Source organism: Sander vitreus, chromosome 18 (assembly GCF_031162955.1).
Source record: "Sander vitreus isolate 19-12246 chromosome 18, sanVit1, whole genome shotgun sequence".
Lineage (NCBI taxonomy): Eukaryota > Metazoa > Chordata > Actinopteri > Perciformes > Percidae > Sander > Sander vitreus.
In genome coordinates this window covers 1852828-1873811 of record NC_135872.1, presented here as the reverse complement: position 1 = coordinate 1873811, position 20984 = coordinate 1852828, and the positions used below count along the sequence as shown (strand labels likewise).

Below are 20984 nucleotides of genomic sequence, written 5' to 3'. Positions count from 1 at the left end.
CAAACGCCAAAGGAACCAGACGCAATGGGAATGAGAATGTGTTGATGTGTGACTGATTTCATAAGACTTTATCGGTCGGGCTCTAATCTGTACTACTGTAAGATTCTATTTGTTATTATAAATGATGCTATACACAACTTTTTACTCTTTTAACCGTTTAGCATGCTTATGTGGACATTGGGAATGTGAGATGTTTTGAATAGGTATATTTAATGTATGTTTAAAGGATATTTTTGAGAACCCTCTCAGGTAGTGCACCTGAATCTCATTGTATGTAAATGCAATGACAATAGAAGCATCTTACAAATGAGGTAACATATTTGGGGGCTCGTCCGGATTATGATACAGTGTATGAACACACAGTGTTAATATGTGCGTGTGTGTGTGTGTGCGTGTGTACATGTGCACATATCTGCGTGTGTGTGTGTGTGTGTATGTGTGCTGAAAAAAGTCTACATAAAACTGTGAGGAAAACTGCAGGAAGCTTCTTTGAATGTTGCTTCAAAGTCATATAACAAAAAGAACAGAAAATCAAAAACACCGTGAATAATTTGTGAAAACAAACTGTGTTTTCAGTTAAAAGGAGAAACTGTGCAGCAGTTCGGTAAGTGTGACACGACTCTGTGGAGCTGTACGTTAAACTTCATCATCAACGATGGTTTTTTTTATGGTGGGAATCCCCGCAGACACAGCAGATATACTCATCTCACATGATCTCACCGGCTGCTGTTTGCTCTTAAATAATTCCCTCCTCTCCTCCATCTGTGAGGATCAGGCTGGTGTAAAGTGATTACTCTCTCCAGCTGACACAGTCCTCCACTAAACCTCCCCTTTATTCATGGCTGAAATATTTACGAAGGCCTCTGAAGCCGCTGGAGAGAGAGGTGTGGGTGCAAAAAGCTTCGCGCCGAGTCCATCCCTGTTAAACAAAAAACTTCCAGACTATCTCTTGCAAGAGTAAGAAATCACTTCACTTTATCTATTTATTTATTTATTCTGTGATTCATTACATATCAGGGCAGTCACTTTTCAAAGTTAAAAATCAAGTCTGAAAGGAGGAGAACTAGCATGTAATTACTTCAAACTCATGTAAATGCAGCCCATGTCTAATCCTAAACTACACAACAAGTTCTCCAAATGGTACGGCGATACCGATACCCTCTAAGACGACCTACATCCTCATATCTAAACCAGCAGACTGAGCTCATGAAGTGGCGTATGTATGACATGCCAATTCGTATGCCATTTTGGCATGTTATCAAGACTCATAATCGCTTTTTAGCATGTTTATCAACGCCATTTGGCCTCCATTGACTTACGTTACCTTGCGTTTGCGCGTGAATTTACGCCGTAGCGAGTAGTATGAAAGGGCGAAAATCCGCGTAGGGAGGTTGGTCGGGAGGGAGGATGGGTCAAACACAGGATGTTCACCCAGGAGACCGGGGATCGGGTCCCGCGTGTGACGTTTCCTTTCCACGTTTATTGTTTTCCTAAACCCTACCCGCGTGTGATGTTTCCTAAGCTCAACCGTAGCCTCACGATAACACGTAGCCTCGCGATAACGCGTAGCCTCGCGATAATACGCCACGTGGCTTTAAAAAGTGGCATGTATGTTTACGCTGTGACGTTGCAGACTGTCGTCCGCTGTATACAGCGTAGACATACACGCGGACAGCTCAAAATGCGTACAGATAACACGCCACTTGGCTTTAGGAAAGTGGCGTGTATGTTTATGCGAAGTCATGATATCATAAACTTGGAAAATGTCGGTAGAAAGAAGGAAGGCAAGAATAGGTAGAAAATAGGATCAAAAACATAGAAAACTACAACAAAAACAACTTCGTAAAAAACACAGGAAGGAAGGTAGGAAGGAAGGAAGGAAGGAAGGTAGGAAGGAAGGAAAGGAAGGATGGAAGGAAGGAAGGAAGGTAGGAAGGAAGGAAGGATGGAAGGAAGGAAGGAAGGAAGGAAGGATGGAAGGAAGGAAGGAAGGTAGGAAGGAAGGAAGGAAGGAAGGTAGGAAGGAAGGAAGGAAGGTAGGAAAGAAGGAAGGATGGAAGGAAGGAAGGAAGGTAGGAAGGAAGGTAGGAAGGAAGGAAGGAAGGAAGGAAGGATGGAAGGTAGAAAGGAAGGAAGGAAGGAAGGAAGGAAGGTAGGAAGGAAGGAAGGAAGGATGGAAGGTAGAAGGAAGGAAGGAAGGAAGGTAGGAAGGTAGGAAGGAAGGAAGGAAGGAAGGAAGGAAGGAAGGATGGAAGGAAGGAAGGAAGGAAGGAAGGAAGGAAGGAAGGTAGGAAGGTAGGAAGGAAGGAAGGAAGGAAGGATGGAAGGTAGAAAGGAAGGAAGGTAGGAAGGAAGGAAGGTAGGAAGGAAGGAAGGATGGAAGGAAGGAACTGAAGGTAGGAAGGAAGGAAGGATGGAAGGTAGAAAGGAAGGAAGGAAGGAAGGATGGAAGGTAGGAAGGAAGGAAGGATGGAAGGTAGAAAGGAAGGAAGGAAGGAAGGATGGAAGGAAGGAAGGCAAGAACAGGTCGAAAATAGTGACAAAAAGCAACAAAAACACTGCTCTAGAGGATCTTTGGTTGAAGTGAAAACCTGCAGACTCCTGTCAGCTCATGTTGTATTCATTCATTAGTCCATTCATTTATTCATTTATTGATCCGCCGCTCACCTGTCTCTTGGTGTGTTCGCTGACCTCGCCCGGCATGTCGTGGGCGCTCTTGATGAGCGTGCGGGCGATGTGGTAATAATACACCGAGATGATGGTCAGAGGGATGAGGAAGTAAACCAGGAAGATCATCACAGAGTGAATCTTGGGATGCATCTGATTGGACAATGGGTAGGGCACGCAGTTCACAAAGGTGACGTTAGTGTTGTCCCTCTGGCCCTGAGAGTGGCGGAGACAAGGAGACGAGATGGGAGTAGGGAGGAAGAGAGGAGCAAATTAACTGGAGCAGGGCAACTCCTGAGTACTTTTTTACTTTTAATGCTTTATTAAATACAGATGTAGATATACTACTAGATATAGTAAATACATATGTAGATATACTACTAGCTATAGTAAAGATATATGTAGATATACTACTAGATATAGTAAATACATATGTAGATATACTACTAGAGCATATTCAAACATACCCATATACGTGTCACACACACACACACACACACACACACATTCACACACACACACACACACACACACACACACACACACACATACATACACACACACACACACACACACACACACACACACACACACACACACACACACACACACACACACACACACACACACACACACACACACACACACACACACACACACACACACACCACGGAGAGTGGTCTCTTCTTCCATCAGTGACTGCGAGAGAAGACATGGGTTTGACAGAGTTCTCTGCGTGCTGCTGTGGTTTTAGTTAGTAGTACTACAGTAGTATTTGTTGTCTTTTTAATGCCTGTATTATACCTGCATGTTGACAACTTGGGAGAAAATGGCCTCAGGAACTGCCAGCAGGATGGACAGCAGCCAGATAGAAACGGCCTTCAGACACGTCCAGAAGACAGCGCTGGACTTCTGGATGTCCATCGGGTTTACTATCGCCTTGTACCTGCCAGAGACAGAGAGACAAACAATCCATCAACAAAATTTCACTGAAAACTGAGAGACTCATTTAACTTTCATGGACTTGACAGGTCACGTCCCATGGTGCATTGCTGCGGTGTGCAGCAGCAACATTGAACCCTCATCATCTTTTATCTGTGACCTTCATCTCCCCGAAGCTCCCGGGAGAAACAACTCAATGTGACGCCGAGGGACTGCATGCTTCAAAATCAACTTCACAAAAACATCTTTCTTACTTCTTATTCTTTCTTATTCTGTGCATGCACGCGTGCACACACGCACACACAGACACACACACACACACACACACACACACACATATACATCACATCACACACATGCACTACATCTGGCAACAAGATAAACAGTTTGTGTTGTCTTTACTGTATGGACTGCTGTAATGCCTTGTGACATCATCTGAATGCTGTGCTTCTGTGTGTGTGCTGCTATGTACTGTATGTGTCTAGTGCTGTTTGCTGTGGCTGCCTGATGTCATTGTAGATGTAATTTCACTTATTTTAATTTGTTAACCATTGTATTTTAGGATGCCTATTGTCAGCTGGCCGGGACTACAGCTGGAAATGATCTAAAGCTGCTCCTTTTACTGTGCAGTTAATTAAAGGGGACAGTCCATGACATTATAAACTAACATAATAATAACATACATAAACAGACACACACACATACATAAACGCATGCACCCAAGCACGCACGCACACACACACACACACACACACACACACACACACACACACACACACGCACGCACACACACACACACACACACACACACACACATATGCACGCACACACATACATACGCACGCACCCAAGCACGCACACACACACACACACACACACACACACACATACACACACACACACACACACACACACACACACACACACACACACACACATACATACGCACGCACCCAAGCACGCACACACACACACACACATATGCACGCACGCACACACACACACACATATGCACGCACGCACGCACATACACACACACATAAGCACGCACGCACGCACACACACACACACATACACATACATAAGCACGCATACACGCACACACACACACAAACATATGCACGCATGCACGCACACACACACATACACACACACATACACACATACATAAGCATGCATACACGCACACACACACACACACACACACATATGCACGCATGCACGCATGCACGCACACACACACACACACACGCACGCATGCACGCATGCACGCACACACACACACACACACACACACACACACACACACGCGCACACACAGATGAAATGTTTTGGCTACACTGCAACATGGCTCTGAATAAACCTGTTTAAATTAGACCTCAGAAGGCTGCTACATAATTAAAAGAGTAAAAACCATTATGAAATGAACACTTCAACCCCTTTCCGATTTTCTGGACTGAAACCAAATATAAATCATCTAATAATTATATTGTTTTTGTTCTTTTCTTCTTTTGACAGCATTAGTAGCTCCGGGCTCTTTGTGAATTAATGAGAAACCGCTGTGGCTGCAGACTGCCGGACAAAGACTGAAAACACACAATGGGACCCTCTGTCACTCTAACCGTAATTGTTCTTCTTGAGTAATCACTGAGCTGCATTTTAAATACCTCATTAGACAGAGATCAGTGATTCGGCTGTACAGGGACACAGTGTGGTGACAGCCGTCTGCTCTGATGTGTAAGAGAGAAAGTCCCAAAGGAGGTTTACAGTCTCTGATTCAGCCAGGGAAATCTAAGTAAGGTACAGGTTAGTTTGAAACCTGAAGAGCATTCAGAAAACATGTTTTCTCCCTTCATTTACACGCTTTTAGCAGAGCGGTACTCTACGATCTAGGTTGTTTTATGAAGAACGTTTTAATTTCATATTAAGGTTCAATTCATATCTGACGTTTTCACACATATCTCATTTGGCCCGTACTTTCGGACCTTTCAGTTTGATCTGAACCAAGATTACAGGTGTGAAACCTCCCCCGCACCACGGTCCGGATCAAAAGACCACATTTTGGTCCGATAAAAAGAGGTGGTCCGGTTCGTTTATAGTGTGAAAGCATTTTTTGGACGGTTTGGACTTTCAGACCAAATACAAGAAGCTCTGGCAGGCTCTCCTTGTGTTACGAGACCGGGGAATAGCTCCTTTAAGGAATAGCTCGGTGCTTAGTGTGTAGGCTACGTGAGAGAGAGACGGTGTCAGCGCTCAGAGCAGACAGCTGTCGCCTATCAGAGCTGAGAATCCATCAGCAGTTTATTTGTTAAGTGGTGATAAATGTACAGTGTAGGTTTCAGTTTGTCTCTGAATAAATTCTCCGGAAAGAAAGTTCCTGTGTCTCCCCCAGGGGAGAGCAGCAGTCAGTAGGAGAGAGCAGCAGTCAGTAGGAGAGAGCAGCAGTCAGTAGAGAGAGAGCAGCAGTCAGTAGAGGAGAGCAGCAGTCAGTAGAGGAGAGCAGCAGTCAGTAGGAGAGAGCAGCAGTCAGTAGGAGAGATCAGCAGTCAGTAGAGGAGATCAGCAGTCAGTAGGAGAGAGCAGTCAGTAGGAGAGAGCAGCAGTCAGTAGAGGAGAGCAGCAGTCAGTAGGAGAGATCAGCAGTCAGTAGGAGAGATCAGTCAGTAGGAGAGAGCAGCAGTCAGTAGGAGAGAGCAGCAGTCAGTAGAGAGAGAGCAGCAGTCAGTAGGAGAGAGCAGCAGTCAGTAGGAGAGAGCAGCAGTCAGTAGGGAGAGCAGCAGTCAGTAGGAGAGAGCAGCAGTCAGTAGGAGAGAGCAGCAGTCAGTAGGAGAGAGCAGCAGTCAGTAGGAGAGAGCAGCAGTCAGTAGGAGAGAGCAGCAGTCAGTAGGAGAGAGCAGCAGTCAGTAGGAGAGAGCAGCAGTCAGTAGGAGAGAGCAGCAGTCAGTAGGAGAGAGCAGCAGTCAGTAGGAGAGAGCAGCAGTCAGTAGGAGAGAGCAGCAGTCAGTAGGAGAGAGCAGCAGTCAGTAGAGGGAGAGCAGCAGTCAGTAGGAGAGAGCAGCAGTCAGTAGGAGAGAGCAGCAGTCAGTAGGAGAGAGCAGCAGTCAGTAGGAGAGAGCAGCAGTCAGTAGGAGAGAGCAGCAGTCAGTAGAGGGAGAGCAGCAGTCAGTAGGAGAGAGCAGCAGTCAGTAGGAGAGAGCAGCAGTCAGTAGGAGAGAGCAGCAGTCAGTAGGAGAGAGCAGCAGTCAGTAGGAGAGAGCAGCAGTCAGTAGGAGAGAGTCAGTAGGAGAGAGCAGCAGTCAGTAGGAGAGAGCAGCAGTCAGTAGGAGAGAGTCAGTAGGAGAGAGCAGCAGTCAGTAGGAGAGAGCAGCAGTCAGTAGAGGAGAGCAGCAGTCAGTAGGAGAGAGCAGCAGTCAGTAGAGGAGAGCAGCAGTCAGTAGGAGAGCAGCAGTCAGTAGGAGAGAGCAGCAGTCAGTAGGAGAGAGCAGCAGTCAGTAGAGGAGAGCAGCAGTCAGTAGGAGAGAGCAGCAGTCAGTAGGAGAGAGCAGCAGTCAGTAGGAGAGAGCAGCAGTCAGTAGGAGAGAGCAGCAGTCAGTAGGAGAGAGCAGCAGTCAGTAGGAGAGAGCAGCAGTCAGTAGGAGAGAGCAGCAGTCAGTAGAGGAGAGCAGCAGTCAGTAGGAGAGAGCAGCAGTCAGTAGGAGAGAGCAGCAGTCAGTAGGAGAGAGCAGCAGTCAGTAGAGGAGAGCAGCAGTCAGTAGGAGAGAGCAGCAGTCAGTAGGAGAGAGCAGCAGTCAGTAGGAGAGAGCAGCAGTCAGTAGGAGAGAGCAGCAGTCAGTAGGAGAGAGCAGCAGTCAGTAGGAGAGAGTAGCAGTCAGTAGGAGAGAGCAGCAGTCAGTAGGAGAGAGTAGCAGTCAGTAGGAGAGAGTAGCAGTCAGTAGGAGAGAGTAGCAGTCAGTAGGAGAGAGCAGCAGTCAGTAGGAGAGAGTAGCAGTCAGTAGGAGAGAGCAGCAGTCAGTAGGAGAGAGCAGCAGTCAGTAGGAGAGAGCAGCAGTCAGTAGAGGAGAGCAGCAGTCAGTAGGAGAGAGCAGCAGTCAGTAGGAGAGAGCAGCAGTCAGTAGGGAGAGAGCAGTCAGTAGGAGAGAGCAGCAGTCAGTAGGAGAGAGCAGCAGTCAGTAGGAGAGATCAGCAGTCAGTAGGAGAGAGCAGTCAGTAGGAGAGAGCAGTCAGTAGGAGAGAGCAGCAGTCAGTAGGAGAGAGCAGCAGTCAGTAGGAGAGAGCAGCAGTCAGTAGGAGAGAGCAGCAGTCAGTTGAACACAGAGAGAGGATATGAAAGGACGAGGAAGCCCGTCTACAAACCAATCAATTCTAAGTATCTGGAGACGCAGCTCACGTATGTGATGACGGCAGGACGTAGTTTTGTCACGTATAGATCTTTAGTGTGCTTGCATAACTGCAGTGTGAAACCAAAACTTACCGGATCAAATGTAGACAATGTAACAAAAACCTGAACCTTGGTCCGGACCTTGGTTCAGACTTTCAGGTGTGAAAACGCCCTGATTCTACCATAGAAATAAAATGGATAGAAATGACATTGAACTGTTTGCCGGTGGTCATTAGATTAGCACAAAACAAAACGGCGACTGTTGTTAGCATCAGTGGCGCCGTAAACTGTGTTGCAACTAGCTGGGAGAAGAGCGGCCCGACGCAGATCGGGAGACGTTTTCCGGGAGCTACGGCGAGTGAGGAGGGACAGTTAGACACAGCAACAGCGGAGCAGCGGGGCGGCGGACCGGCGTTTTCTGCTCGGTTTGCTGGTTTGTTGACAGAAAATCTACTCTGGATCAACTGAAGCACATTCCCAGGACAAAGCCTTGCCCCTTACCTTCCGCTCTCAGGGTCCTATCCTGCAACGCAAAGCCCGACGCAAGTGTCTTTGCTAGTTTAAGACCGTCCAGCACCCGTGTCGTTTAAATAGCAAATGCACCTGCGCCCATCTGTGGCCCATGGGCGTGCTGGTCTTACAGGGAGGTGTGTTCAGGTGCATTCTGGGCGTGCTGGTCTTACAGGGAGGTGTGTTCAGGTGCATTCTGGGCGTGCTGGTCTTACAGGGAGGTGTGTTCAGGTGCATTCTGGGCGTGCTGGTCTTACAGGGAGGTGTGTTCAGGTGCATTCTGGGCGTGCTGGTCTTACAGGGAGGTGTGTTCAGGTGCATTCTGGGCGTGCTGGTCTTACAGGGAGGTGTGTTCAGGTGCATTCTGGGAGTATTGCTATCTTGAGGCAGCGGGAAGTTGACCATTGACCAACAAAAACCTGGTCTAAAGTCAATAACGCAGCATTTCATTGTTATTTTAACAGAGCATTAGTAAAATGCTCCTAGGCTCGTGCACAGCACGTGCACACTATGCTTGTTACACACACAGGGACGCACAGCAGCACACACACATGCAGAAGATTACAAATACAAATATTACGGTGCAGATCCTCCATCATAACAGCAATGCTCCAAGGTCCAAACGCGCCTGGCTTTTAAAGGGAACGGGAGATGATCTCTGATTGGTTGATTGCATGTTACGCCCAAAACACACCTCTGATTAATGAAGACACTAAGAACAACCCTTTTGAACCATGCGCCCGGCACACGGACCCTTTTTTCCGCCGTCAAACTAGCTGGATTTGGACACGCCCTAAACACACCTGCACCAGGCGCTTCACGCTGTGACCTCAGATCGTTAAAATAGGGCCCAAAATATCAATGTGTCAAAGCCTCGCCCCTTACCTTCCGCTCTCTGTGTGTTGGGTCTGCTTGGTTCTTTAATGTAATGATTGTAAAGATTTACAAAGAATATGTTTAGGTCATTTCCTCTCTAACTAGGAGGTTTTGGGACTGATTGGTGGGATTGCTGTGGACGAAGTACACACGGAGATACACTGGTAAGAGCCAATGAGGTTTAACCATGTATCAGCTCACGTTACTGTATCGTGCCGTTGCTGCGTCTGGATCAATGGAATAACGATGTGATTGGGTTAAAACAATTAAAAACAAGCATATACATATACTGGTTGCGATTTTCTGTTATTTTCTGTTTTATTGTGTTAATGTATTCCCCGTTTCCTTGTTTACTGTTGTGTTCTTACCCTGTTTTCATCCTTGTGTATGTTTTATTCTTCAGTTTCCTGTTTTATTTTGTAGTCTTGTTTTCCTCCCATGTCTTGTTTTACTTCTTGCATTGTGTTTTCCCGCCTTTGTGATTGTCTGCCCCGCCCTGATGTGTTTCACCTGTTCCTGAGCCCTCGTGTCACCTGTCCCCTGTTTCACCCTTGTTACCTTGTGTATTTAGTCTCTGTGCTGTCTTTGTCTGATGTCAGATCATTGTAGTGTGTGTGTGTGTGTGTGTGTGTGTGTGTGTGTGTGTGTGTGTGTGTGTGTGTGTGTGTGTGTGTGTGTGTGTGTGTCTGTCTGTCTGTCTGTCTGTCTGTCTACCCCAGTTGGCTTTTTGCCTGCTTACTTTAGGACTCTTTTTGTTGTACCCTTTTTATTTATTAAATCTTTGAACTGCCCCGTCGTCTCTGCATTTTTTCTCTAAAACCTGACATGCAGATAAGTATGGATTATTGGCTCTGTGCCCTTTTAGTTCTCTTCAGTTTTAATTGTTTTAATGTTGGTCTTTGTCTTCTGCTGTCTTGGCCCGGAGAAAACTGAGATAAAAGAGAGAGAGGCACTTCACATAATTAAGTTAACTGATGGTTGGCAATCTGCTGCCACAATGCTTGACTGTGTCCATTCAGATGTCTGAGAGGTCTTCTCTATGTCTGAATGCTCTTCGATGCTTTTAGCTTGTAGAAAGTCTTTAGGAACGAAGTTATTTAGTTTAGTACATGGAGAAAGAATGATGATTCAACCAGACTGACAACTGAATGATCCCTCAGCAGCAAAATCAGCGGTCATTGGTGAAAATAAAAGCTTAGAATCAAAATGTGTGCAGCTTTAAATAGTAACAGCTTCTTGTTTCAGTGTCAGAGTCACAATAATGCAGCCTATAACAAAATGACATTTAGCAAAGCTCTTCTTCAAACACACTTGACGAATCCCAGTTTAAGGACCCTGTTTTAATGATCTAAGCGTACGGCGTGAAGCGCCTGGTGCAGGTGTGTTTAGGGCGTGTCCAAATCCACTTTTGCTAGTTTGACGGTGGAAAAAAGGGTCCGTGTGCCGGGCGCATGGTTCAAAAGGGTTGTTCTTAATGTCTTCATTAATCATAGTTAGTTAGTGTCATCTCCCGTTCCCTTTAAAAGCCAGGCGCGTTTGGACCTTGGAGCATTGCTGTTATGATGGAGGATCTGCACCGTAATATTTGTATTAGTAATCTTCTGCATGTGTGTGTGCTGCTGCTGTGTGTGTGTGTGTGTGTGTGTGTGTGTGTGTGTGTGTGCTGCTGTGCGTCCCTGTGTGTGTAACAAGCATAGTGTGCACGTGCTGTGCACGAGCCTAGGAGCATTTTACTAATGCTCTGTTAAAATAACAATGAAATGCTGCGTTATTGACTTTAGACCAGGTTTTTGTTGGTCAATGGTGCCATCACTTCCCACTGCCTCAAGATAGCAATATGCCCAGAATGCACCTGAACACACCTCCCTGTAAGACCAGCACGCCCAGAATGCACCTGAACACACTTCCCTGTAAGACCAGCACGCCCAGAATGCACCTGAACACACCTCCCTGTAAGACCAGCACGCCCAGAATGCACCTGAACACACCTCCCTGTAAGACCAGCACGCCCAAAATGCACCTGAACACACCTCCCCGTAAGACCAGCACGCCCTTGATGCACATGAACACACCTCCCCGTAAGACCAGCACGCCCAGAATGCACCTGAACACACCTCCCTGTAAGACCAGCATGCCCAAAATGCACCTGAACACACCTCCCCCGTAAGACCAGCCTCCAGTGGCCGTGGTAGTTATGACAGGAGTTATGAGGTATTTCTAGGGGTGCTAATTTATGAAACGGGGGGGAACAAACAGCCGGTATCATCCTATGGTTTGGAGCACTTGTTGCAACAAACAAGTCCTATTCTCCCATCATGCAACGCTGTGTGGGGACATCCAACATAACTGTTTTAGCTCTGTTCAAATAGTTATTATTGAAGGAAAGAAGAACAAGTTATTATATACTTTAGCTTGTATTAGACTGTCAGGATGTTAAACTGTGTTTATGTAACTCTGTTTCCAGAGCTGCCTTCATGACTGGATGTTGTATTTCCACAAGGATATCTTTTGGTCTAGTTAGATTACTCACACACACACACACACACACACACACACACACACACGCACGCACACACACACACACACACACAGTGATAGTTAGATTACTCATCCTTTGAAAAAACGTTCTCTTCCTGCTGTTTTTTATACAAAAAGACACAGGTCGGACACTTCTCACACCCATATATCTCACACCACTGGGCTGTATCTGCCTTTATGTTTTACTGATGTAAAGAGTTATTGATTATGTAGTGCAGCACATTAATGTCATGTAAAATCACTGCTCCAGTTCTTCTATTTGCAGCATCAACACCGGAACAGGACTGAGTGTAAAACAGCAGCTTTGTGTGTGTGTGTGTGTGTGTGTGTGTGTGTGTGTGTGTGTGTGTGTGTGTGTGTGTGTGTGTGTGTGTGTGTGTGTGTCTGTGTGTGTCTGTGTGTGTGTCTGTGTGTGTGAGTCTGTATATCTGTGTGTGTGTGTGTGTGTGTGTGTGTGTGTGTGTGTGTGTGTGTGTGTGTGTGTGTGTGTGTGTGTGTGTGTGTGTGTGTGTGTGTGTGTGTGTGTGTGTGTGTGTGTGTGTGTGTGTGTGTGTGTGTGTGTATCTGTGTATGTGTGTCTGTCTGTGTATGTGTGTGTGTGTGTGTGTGTGTGTGTGTGTGTGTGTGTGTGTCTGTATATCTGTGTGTGTGTGTGTGTGTGTGTGTGTGTGTGTGTGTCTGTGTGTGTGAGTCTGTATATCTGTGTGTGTGTGTGTGTGTGTGTGTGTGTGTGTGTGTGTGTGTGTGTGTGTGTGTGTGTGTGTGTGTGTGTGTGTGTGTGTGTGTGTGTGTGTGTATGTGTGTGTGTGTGTGTGTGTGTGTGTGTGTGTGTGTGTCTGTCTGTGTGTGTGAGTCTGTATATCTGTGTGTGTCTGTGTATGTGTGTGTATGTGTGTGAGTGTCTGTCTGTGTGTGAGTCTGTATATCAAACCATGCGTCACAATCGGTCATTTGTCCCCCCTCCCCAATGCGACCCACAGGAGCGTTTCCGTCCTCATATTTATGTTTATAAAGCATAGTAACTCTCACAAGACTCTCTCACATATACTACTATACTCTCTCACATACACTACTATACTCTCTCACATACACTACTATACTCTCTCACATACACTACTATACTCTCTCACATACACTACTATACTCTCTCACATACACTACTATACTCTCTCACATACACTACTATACTCTCACACACATACACTACTATACTCTCTCACACATACACTGCTATACTCTCTCACACATACACTACTATACTCTCTCACACATACACTACTATACTCTCTCACATACACTACTATACTCTCTCACATACACTACTATACTCTCTCACATACACTACTATACTCTCTCACATACACTACTACTATACTCTCTCACATACACTACTATACTCTCTCACATACACTACTATACTCTCTCACATACACTACTATACTCTCTCACACATACACTACTATACTCTCTCACATACACTACTATACTCTCTCACATACACTACTATACTCTCACATACACTACTATACTCTCTCACTTACACTACTACTATACTCTCTCACACATACACTACTATACTCTCTCACATACACTACTATACTCTCTCACATATACTACTATACTCTCTCACATACACTACTATACTCTCACATACACTACTATACTCTCTCACTTACACTACTACTATACTCTCTCACATACACTACTATACTCTCTCACATACACTACTACTATACTCTCTCACATACACTACTATACTCTCTCACACATATACTACTATACTCTCTCACATACACTACTATACTCTCTCACATACACTACTATACTCTCTCACATACACTACTATACTCTCTCACATACACTACTATACTCTCTCACATACACTACTATACTCTCTCACACATACACTACTATACTCTCTTACATACACTACTATACTCTCTCACATACACTACTACTATACTTTCTCACATACACTACTACTATACTCTCTCACATACACTACTATACTCTCTCACACATACACTACTATACTCTCTCACACATACACTACTATACTCTCTCACACATACACTACTATACTCTCTCACATACACTACTATACTCTCTCACATATACTACTATACTCTCTCACATACACTACTATACTCTCTCACATACACTACTACTATACTCTCTCACATACACTACTACTATACTCTCTCACATACACTACTATACTCTCTCACATACACTACTATACTCTCTCACATATACTACTATACTCTCTCACATACACTACTATACTCTCTCTCACATACACTACTATACTCTCTCACTTACACTACTACTATACTCTCTCACATACACTACTATACTCTCTCACATACACTACTATACTCTCTCACATACACTACTATACTCTCTCACATACACTACTATACTCTCACATACACTACTATACTCTCTCACATACACTACTACTATACTCTCTCACATACACTACTATACTCTCTCACATACACTACTACTATACTCTCTCACATACACTACTATACTCTCTCACATACACTACTACTATATCTCACATACACTACTATACTCTCTCACATACACTACTATACTCTCTCACATACACTACTACTATATCTCACATACACTACTACTATACTCTCTCACATACACTACTATACTCTCTCACATACACTACTACTATACTCTCTCACATACACTACTATACTCTCTCACATACACTACTATACTCTCTCACATATACTACTATACTCTCTCACATACACTACTATACTCTCTCACATACACTACTACTATACTCTCTCACATACACTACTATACTCGCTCACATACACTACTGTACTCTCTCACATACACTACTACTATACTCGCTCACATACACTACTATACTCTCTCACATACACTACTATACTCTCTCACATACACTACTATACTCTCTCACATACACTACTATACTCTCTCACATACCCTACTACTATACTCTCTCACATTCACTACTATACTCTCTCACATTCACTACTATACTCTCTCACATACACTACTATACTCTCTCACACACACTGCTATACTCTCACACACACTACTATACTCTCTCACACACACTGCTATACTCTCACACACACTACTATACTCTCTCACATTCACTACTATACTCTCTCACACATACACTACTATACTCTCTCACATTCACTACTATACTCTCTCACACATACACTACTATACTCTCTCACATACACTACTACTATTCTCTCTCACATACACTACTATACTCTCTCACATACACTACTATACTCTCTCACATATACTGCTATACTCTCTCACACACACTACTATACTCTCTCACACACACTACTATACTCACTCACATACACTACTATACTCTCTCACACACACTGCTATACTCTCTCACACACACAACTATACTCTCTCACATATACTACTATACTCTCACACACACAACTATACTCTCTCACACACACTGCTATACTCTCTCACACACACAACTATACTCTCTCACATATACTACTATACTCTCACACACACAACTATACTCTCTCACACACACTGCTATACTCTCATATACATGACTATACACTCTCATACATACATGTAAAAAGATTATAATAGTGTGTGTGTCAGAGTATAGTGGTGTATATGCAAGATTATTAGATAGTGTGTGTAAGACAGAAGTATGAATTACTTCCTATACAGCCTCTCATACAGAAACACAAAGTCAGAACCTTCAGCGTTTATGCAAACCTCCTGAAAGCTTCTATTTATCACATCTGGTTGAGTCATACCTCTTTCAATATTTTCTAAACCGTACTTATTCATGGAAAGGTAACACCGAATGCTTCACCTTCATTCCGCTACACACACACACATACACACACACATCAGAAAGTTGCCAAGCACTCTCAGAGCTCTACAGTTTTCAATCAGGAGGACCCATAGACAGTATATAAACTGGACCACCAGACCCCGTGTCTCTGGACGGAGACCAGTGGAGGACATTAGAAGCTCTTTCCCGGTGATGGCTGAGCGTTACTGAGCAGCCTCCAACTGAGCTTGAAGACGTAGATGTGACGTGTGTGTGTGTGTGTGTGTGTGCATGTGTGTGTGTGTGTGTGTGTGTGTGTGTGTGTGTGTGTGTGTGTGTGTGTGTGTGTGTGTGTGTGTGTGTGTGTGTGTGGTAGAGCAAATGAGAGCGTGGCAGGAATTTGCCTCGGAGCGAGAAACGACTCTGGCGGTAGAGGCTGAGTAACAAAGTGTATCCTGTTTTTTCTGACCATGGTGGGAAATCAACAAATCGTGTTGTTTTTGGAGAAGGAGTAGGGGAAATGTGACGCCACAAAGCCACGGCCAAGCAGACCAAACACAGTTGTAGCGGTGTGTAGAAATGCACGTCAGGCTAAGACGTAGGGTCCGTTACTACGGACGTACCTACGAACGTACCTACGGTGCGGATTTGACGCAGAACCATAAATCGGCCCTTAAGTTGCAAGTCTACATGGAAATGGTCCAGTCCTCCCTTGACCTGATCTGAGAGACAATACTAAAGAAGACAGAGAGCTGCATTTTGAGAAAAGTGCACATTAAGTAGTCGAAAATGCACACACACTTAATGGACAAATTTCAACAGCTACGGCTCAAGGATTTTCATTATTAGCGGTGCAGTCTATTCATCTCACTGTATCAAATAAACTCATGACATGAATTAAGTTAAAATGGCTGCAACAAGATTAGCTATTCAATTTGATTAGGAGATTAGCAAACAGACTGAGATATAACATAATGGAACATGGAGGTCGAGTTTATTGCCGTCGTAGTTATCAGGGTATAAAATGAGCTGGTGTTATGAACCATGTGCTATTATGATCCTGGGTACAAAAATGAGACAAGCCAGGAGGAAGCAGAGAGACGGATAGAAGGAGAGGATATCAGACGGTTCTCATTCACTGTCCGTACTTACAGTATATCTACGAAAAGTACTGCACTATTAACTTCGTATATAGTCTATATCCGCGAAGTCCCACTTCCGGGATTTCTCCAGATGTCCGTCCCCTTCCTCTGTCTTTGTGTTGGCGTTCTAACCTCTGGTGGATTTGTGAGGACTATGGTTAACTCCTCAGATCTCTGCAGGGTAAATCCAGACAGCTAGCTAGACTATCTGTCCAATCTGAGCTTTCTGTTGCACGACTAAAATTGCTTTTGAACGTCCACATGTTCCACCAAAACAAGCTCCTTTTTCCTCTCCGTCTTGCAGAAGTTTTTTTTCAATCAGAGACTGAGAGTGAGACTCCGACAGGAAAAACTTCACTTCATGTCATTGCTTTTTGCTTTGCATTGATCTCTCTTTAGCTCTAAGCCCATGCTGTCAAATCACTCTCCTCTAAGTCTAATTACATATCTTACTCATTCCACTTCTCCACTTCCTTCTCCTTCTGGTTTCTCTCCTTCTCATATGATATTTGGCCACCCTTTAACTTTCAGAATAAACCACGTTAAGCTTCAACATCACTCCAAAAAGCAGAGCAGCAGGTTTTATTTCCTCCTCAGGACTCCTGCTGTCAATACTTTAACGGCAGAAAGCTGAAAGAAAAATCAATTCCACGAACAAAGCTGGAAATATGGGAAACGTTGATTGTTTTTCTGCCACTTCTCTATCACACAAACTCTTCCCGCAGGGCTCCTGTAATGTTTTGTTCTCTCTTGTTGTCAGGACAATGTGATCCTTGATTCCTGCACTGCTTGCTCATAATGTTGTCGACATAGAAAATAAAATGGATAGAAAGGCCATTGAACTGTTTCCCGTGGTCATTTGATTGGTACACAACCAAATGGTGATTATTGTTAGTTGTCATAGTGACAATATGCGTCACTAAACTGTGTCGTAGCTCGCTGGGAGAAGAGCCGCCCGACGCAGCTCAGGAGATGATCTCGGAGTTGCAGGGAGTGAGGAGGGACAGTTAGACCCAGCAGCAGTGGGTCAGCGGACCGTTAACGTTAGACCCAGCAGCAGTGGGTCAGGGGACTGCTAACGTTAGATTAGGGATGCACCAAATCCAGATTTTTGGGGTTAAACCGAATACCGAATCCTCGTCCCATCCTCAGTCCATGAACACAGTCAACACATTAATGAAGTAAACAGTGACTGTCCTTCCTTTGCCGTACCTGAAGTTGCTGCATTCTGGCTGCTGTCTGTAGATTCCTTCATGCTCAGCTCGTATTCTTCCAGATGTTTCATACCAGATGTTGTAACAGCGGTGATGTTGTGTATTGTTTAGGGTCCTCGCCACCACCAGACTAATCAGCATTGCAGATTGAACATGTAGCTGGACTTGAATGGCCTTCTTTTGACTGAAAGTACTGCCAAACAACACTTTTTCTGCTCACCAATTCCATTTCCACTTCCTCACAGCCTGCTGCATTGAACGCTCCACCTACGTAAACACCTTCCTGTAATCAGTGGTCCCCCAGTGGCTAGAAATGGTGATAGGTGTAAACCGAGCCCTGGGTATCCTGCTCTGCCTTTGAGAAAATAAAAGCTCAGATGGGCCGATCTGGAATCTTCCCTTTATGACGTCATAAGGGGAAAGGTTACCTCCCCTTTTGGCCCACCCATGAGAGGCTTTCAAATGAGCGAAGTGTCAGTTGGTCAAGGGGACCACTAAGGTCTATATAAAAGAGACTTCAGATACAGTATTAGGGGACCACTAAGGTCTATATAAAAGAGACTTCAGATACAGTATTAGGGGACCACTAAGGTCTATATAAAAGAGACTTCAGATACAGTATTAGGGGACCACTAAGGTCCTATATAAAAGAGACTTCAGATACAGTATTAGGGGACCACTAAGGTCTATATAAAAGAGACTTCAGATACAGTATTAGGGGACCACTAAGGTCTATATAAAAGAGACTTCAGATACAGTATTAGGGGACCACTAAGGTCTATATAAAAGAGACTTCAGATACAGTATTAGGGGACCACTAAGGTCCTTATAAAAGAGACTTCAGATACAGTATTAGGGGACCACTAAGGTCTATATAAAAGAGACTTCAGATACAGTATTAGGGGACCACTAAGGTCTATATAAAAGAGACTTCAGATACAGTATTAGAGGACCACTAAGGCCTATATAAAAAGAGACTTCAGATACAGTATTAGGGGACCACTAAGGTCTATATAAAAGAGACTTCAGATACAGTATTAGGGGACCACTAAGGTCTATATAAAAGAGACTTCAGATACAGTATTAGAGGACCACTAAGGCCTATGTAAAAGCATTCAAAGAGCACCATGTCATGGGACCTTTAAAAATATTATTTGTCATTGAGTTTGGAAAATACCGTTTAGAAAACCACATATTGGCACCGGGTTTCGGTACCCAACCCTATTGGGAACAGACCTAAAGGTTGCAGTCCAGGTTGGAAATATAAACAGACAGCGAGGACCAAAATGATCTGAGCTAAGTGTAGGAGACATTTTGTTCATGTTTTCTCATATCTACGGTGAGTTTTCTGCCGTACTGTCCACGTACCTCATTCCAGGTTTTGCCGCCTCGTGTGTTTGTGTGCATCATCTTGATAGGAAGTGATTGTGGTTCCAATAACCACTCCAATCATTATGCTAATTATCCATTAGGCTTGTTGTGCTCGTCAAGGACCTTCAGGCAAGTTAGGATCCGATAAGGGCTCGTTAGTGGCCTTTAGTATTGTTAGGGGCTCATTAGAGGCCATCAGGGTCTGACACACACAGCCGATCGCTGCGCACAGCTGTGTGATCAGGAAATGATTTTCCCGTTAACAAGCTGATATAACAGCATTTTAGACAGACAACGTCTCTGCATCTTGGTACACAGATGGCTAACGCAGGGGGAACAGGAGATCTGGCTGCCTCTGAGCTTAGCAGCTTCCACTCGCGTCACATAGCAGAGCTAGGAAATTAAAAGTAATCATTCATTTTAGGAGACTGTCCTCCCAAGAGCCGTAACAATATAACTTACTCCAGCCAATGCCCTTTTAAAGGAGAACTATTTTGCTTTTCTGTATTTTCTGTTGTATCTATAATGTTACAATGTCGGATGTTCGAGTTAAAGGTAAAGGTACTTTATTGTCACATAGACATACATGTAGCGAAATTCATTGTCTGCATTTAACCCATCCCTCAATGGAGCAGTGGGCAGCCATTTACAGCGCCCGGGGACCAACTCCAGATCTGAGCCAGTGCCTTGCTCAAGGGCACTGACTGGAGAACCTAGTACATGTTTTTTGATGGTGGGGGAAACCGGAGCACCTGGAGGAAACCCACGCAAACATGTGGAGAACATACAAACCCCACACAGAAAGGCTTGGAACGACCTGGATCCAAACCCAGAACCATCTTGCTGTGAGGCCACAGTGCTAACCATTGGGCACCACTGGGTACCATTGGATGAGCCAATAAGCACACAGAATGCTTCTACCAAGATCTAATAATGTCTGTGATTGGCTGTCTAACGTTACACGTCGTAGAGACACGCAGGTCATTTTTTGCACGATACCCAGCCTTAGTTAAACATGGCCAAAGCTTCAAAATAATGTGCTAAATGAATTAAAAAAACATCCCTGTGAGCCAAAACCTCACATTTCCATTTTTATAATCATCTGCTCCAGGCAGGCGCTACTGCAGTGTTTACATCACATACACTGCTACATATAGCTACATGCTAACGCCAGGGAAAGCTGTAATCTTGTTGGCAGATGTTCTTAATTTCTCCCCAATTTCGGATCACATTCCTGCTGGAACATGTCCGCCTTGGTAGTACCAGGTTTGGAAGTCTTTTCTGCGATTTATTTTTGATGGTAAAAAGTGCTGCTATACCCCATTACAATCCACTCCTCACTAACGCTACATGTAGCTACATGCTAACGTTTGGAAAAGCCGCAATCTTGGCTACAGATGTTGTTAGCTTATCTCAAACTTCAGATCACATTCCCGCTGGAACATTGTGTGGGTAGTATTTGGTTAAGAAGCATTTTATTTGTGATTTTTCACGGTATAAAGTCTTGCCATGTA

At 44.4% G+C, this 20984-nt stretch overlaps 1 protein-coding gene across 1 annotated transcript in view; it reads right to left on the bottom strand.

Moving 5' to 3' along the window:
* Positions 1 to 20984, bottom strand: part of nmbr (neuromedin B receptor) — a 50233-nt gene that overhangs the window by 17686 nt on the left and 11563 nt on the right. The window contains exons 2-3 of the mRNA XM_078275128.1: positions 3472 to 3613; positions 2668 to 2883 (exon numbers count right to left, since the gene is read on the bottom strand). Of these exons, the coding sequence (XP_078131254.1) occupies positions 2668 to 2883; positions 3472 to 3613 (358 nt within the window). The remainder of the gene's footprint in view (positions 1 to 2667; positions 2884 to 3471; positions 3614 to 20984) is intronic.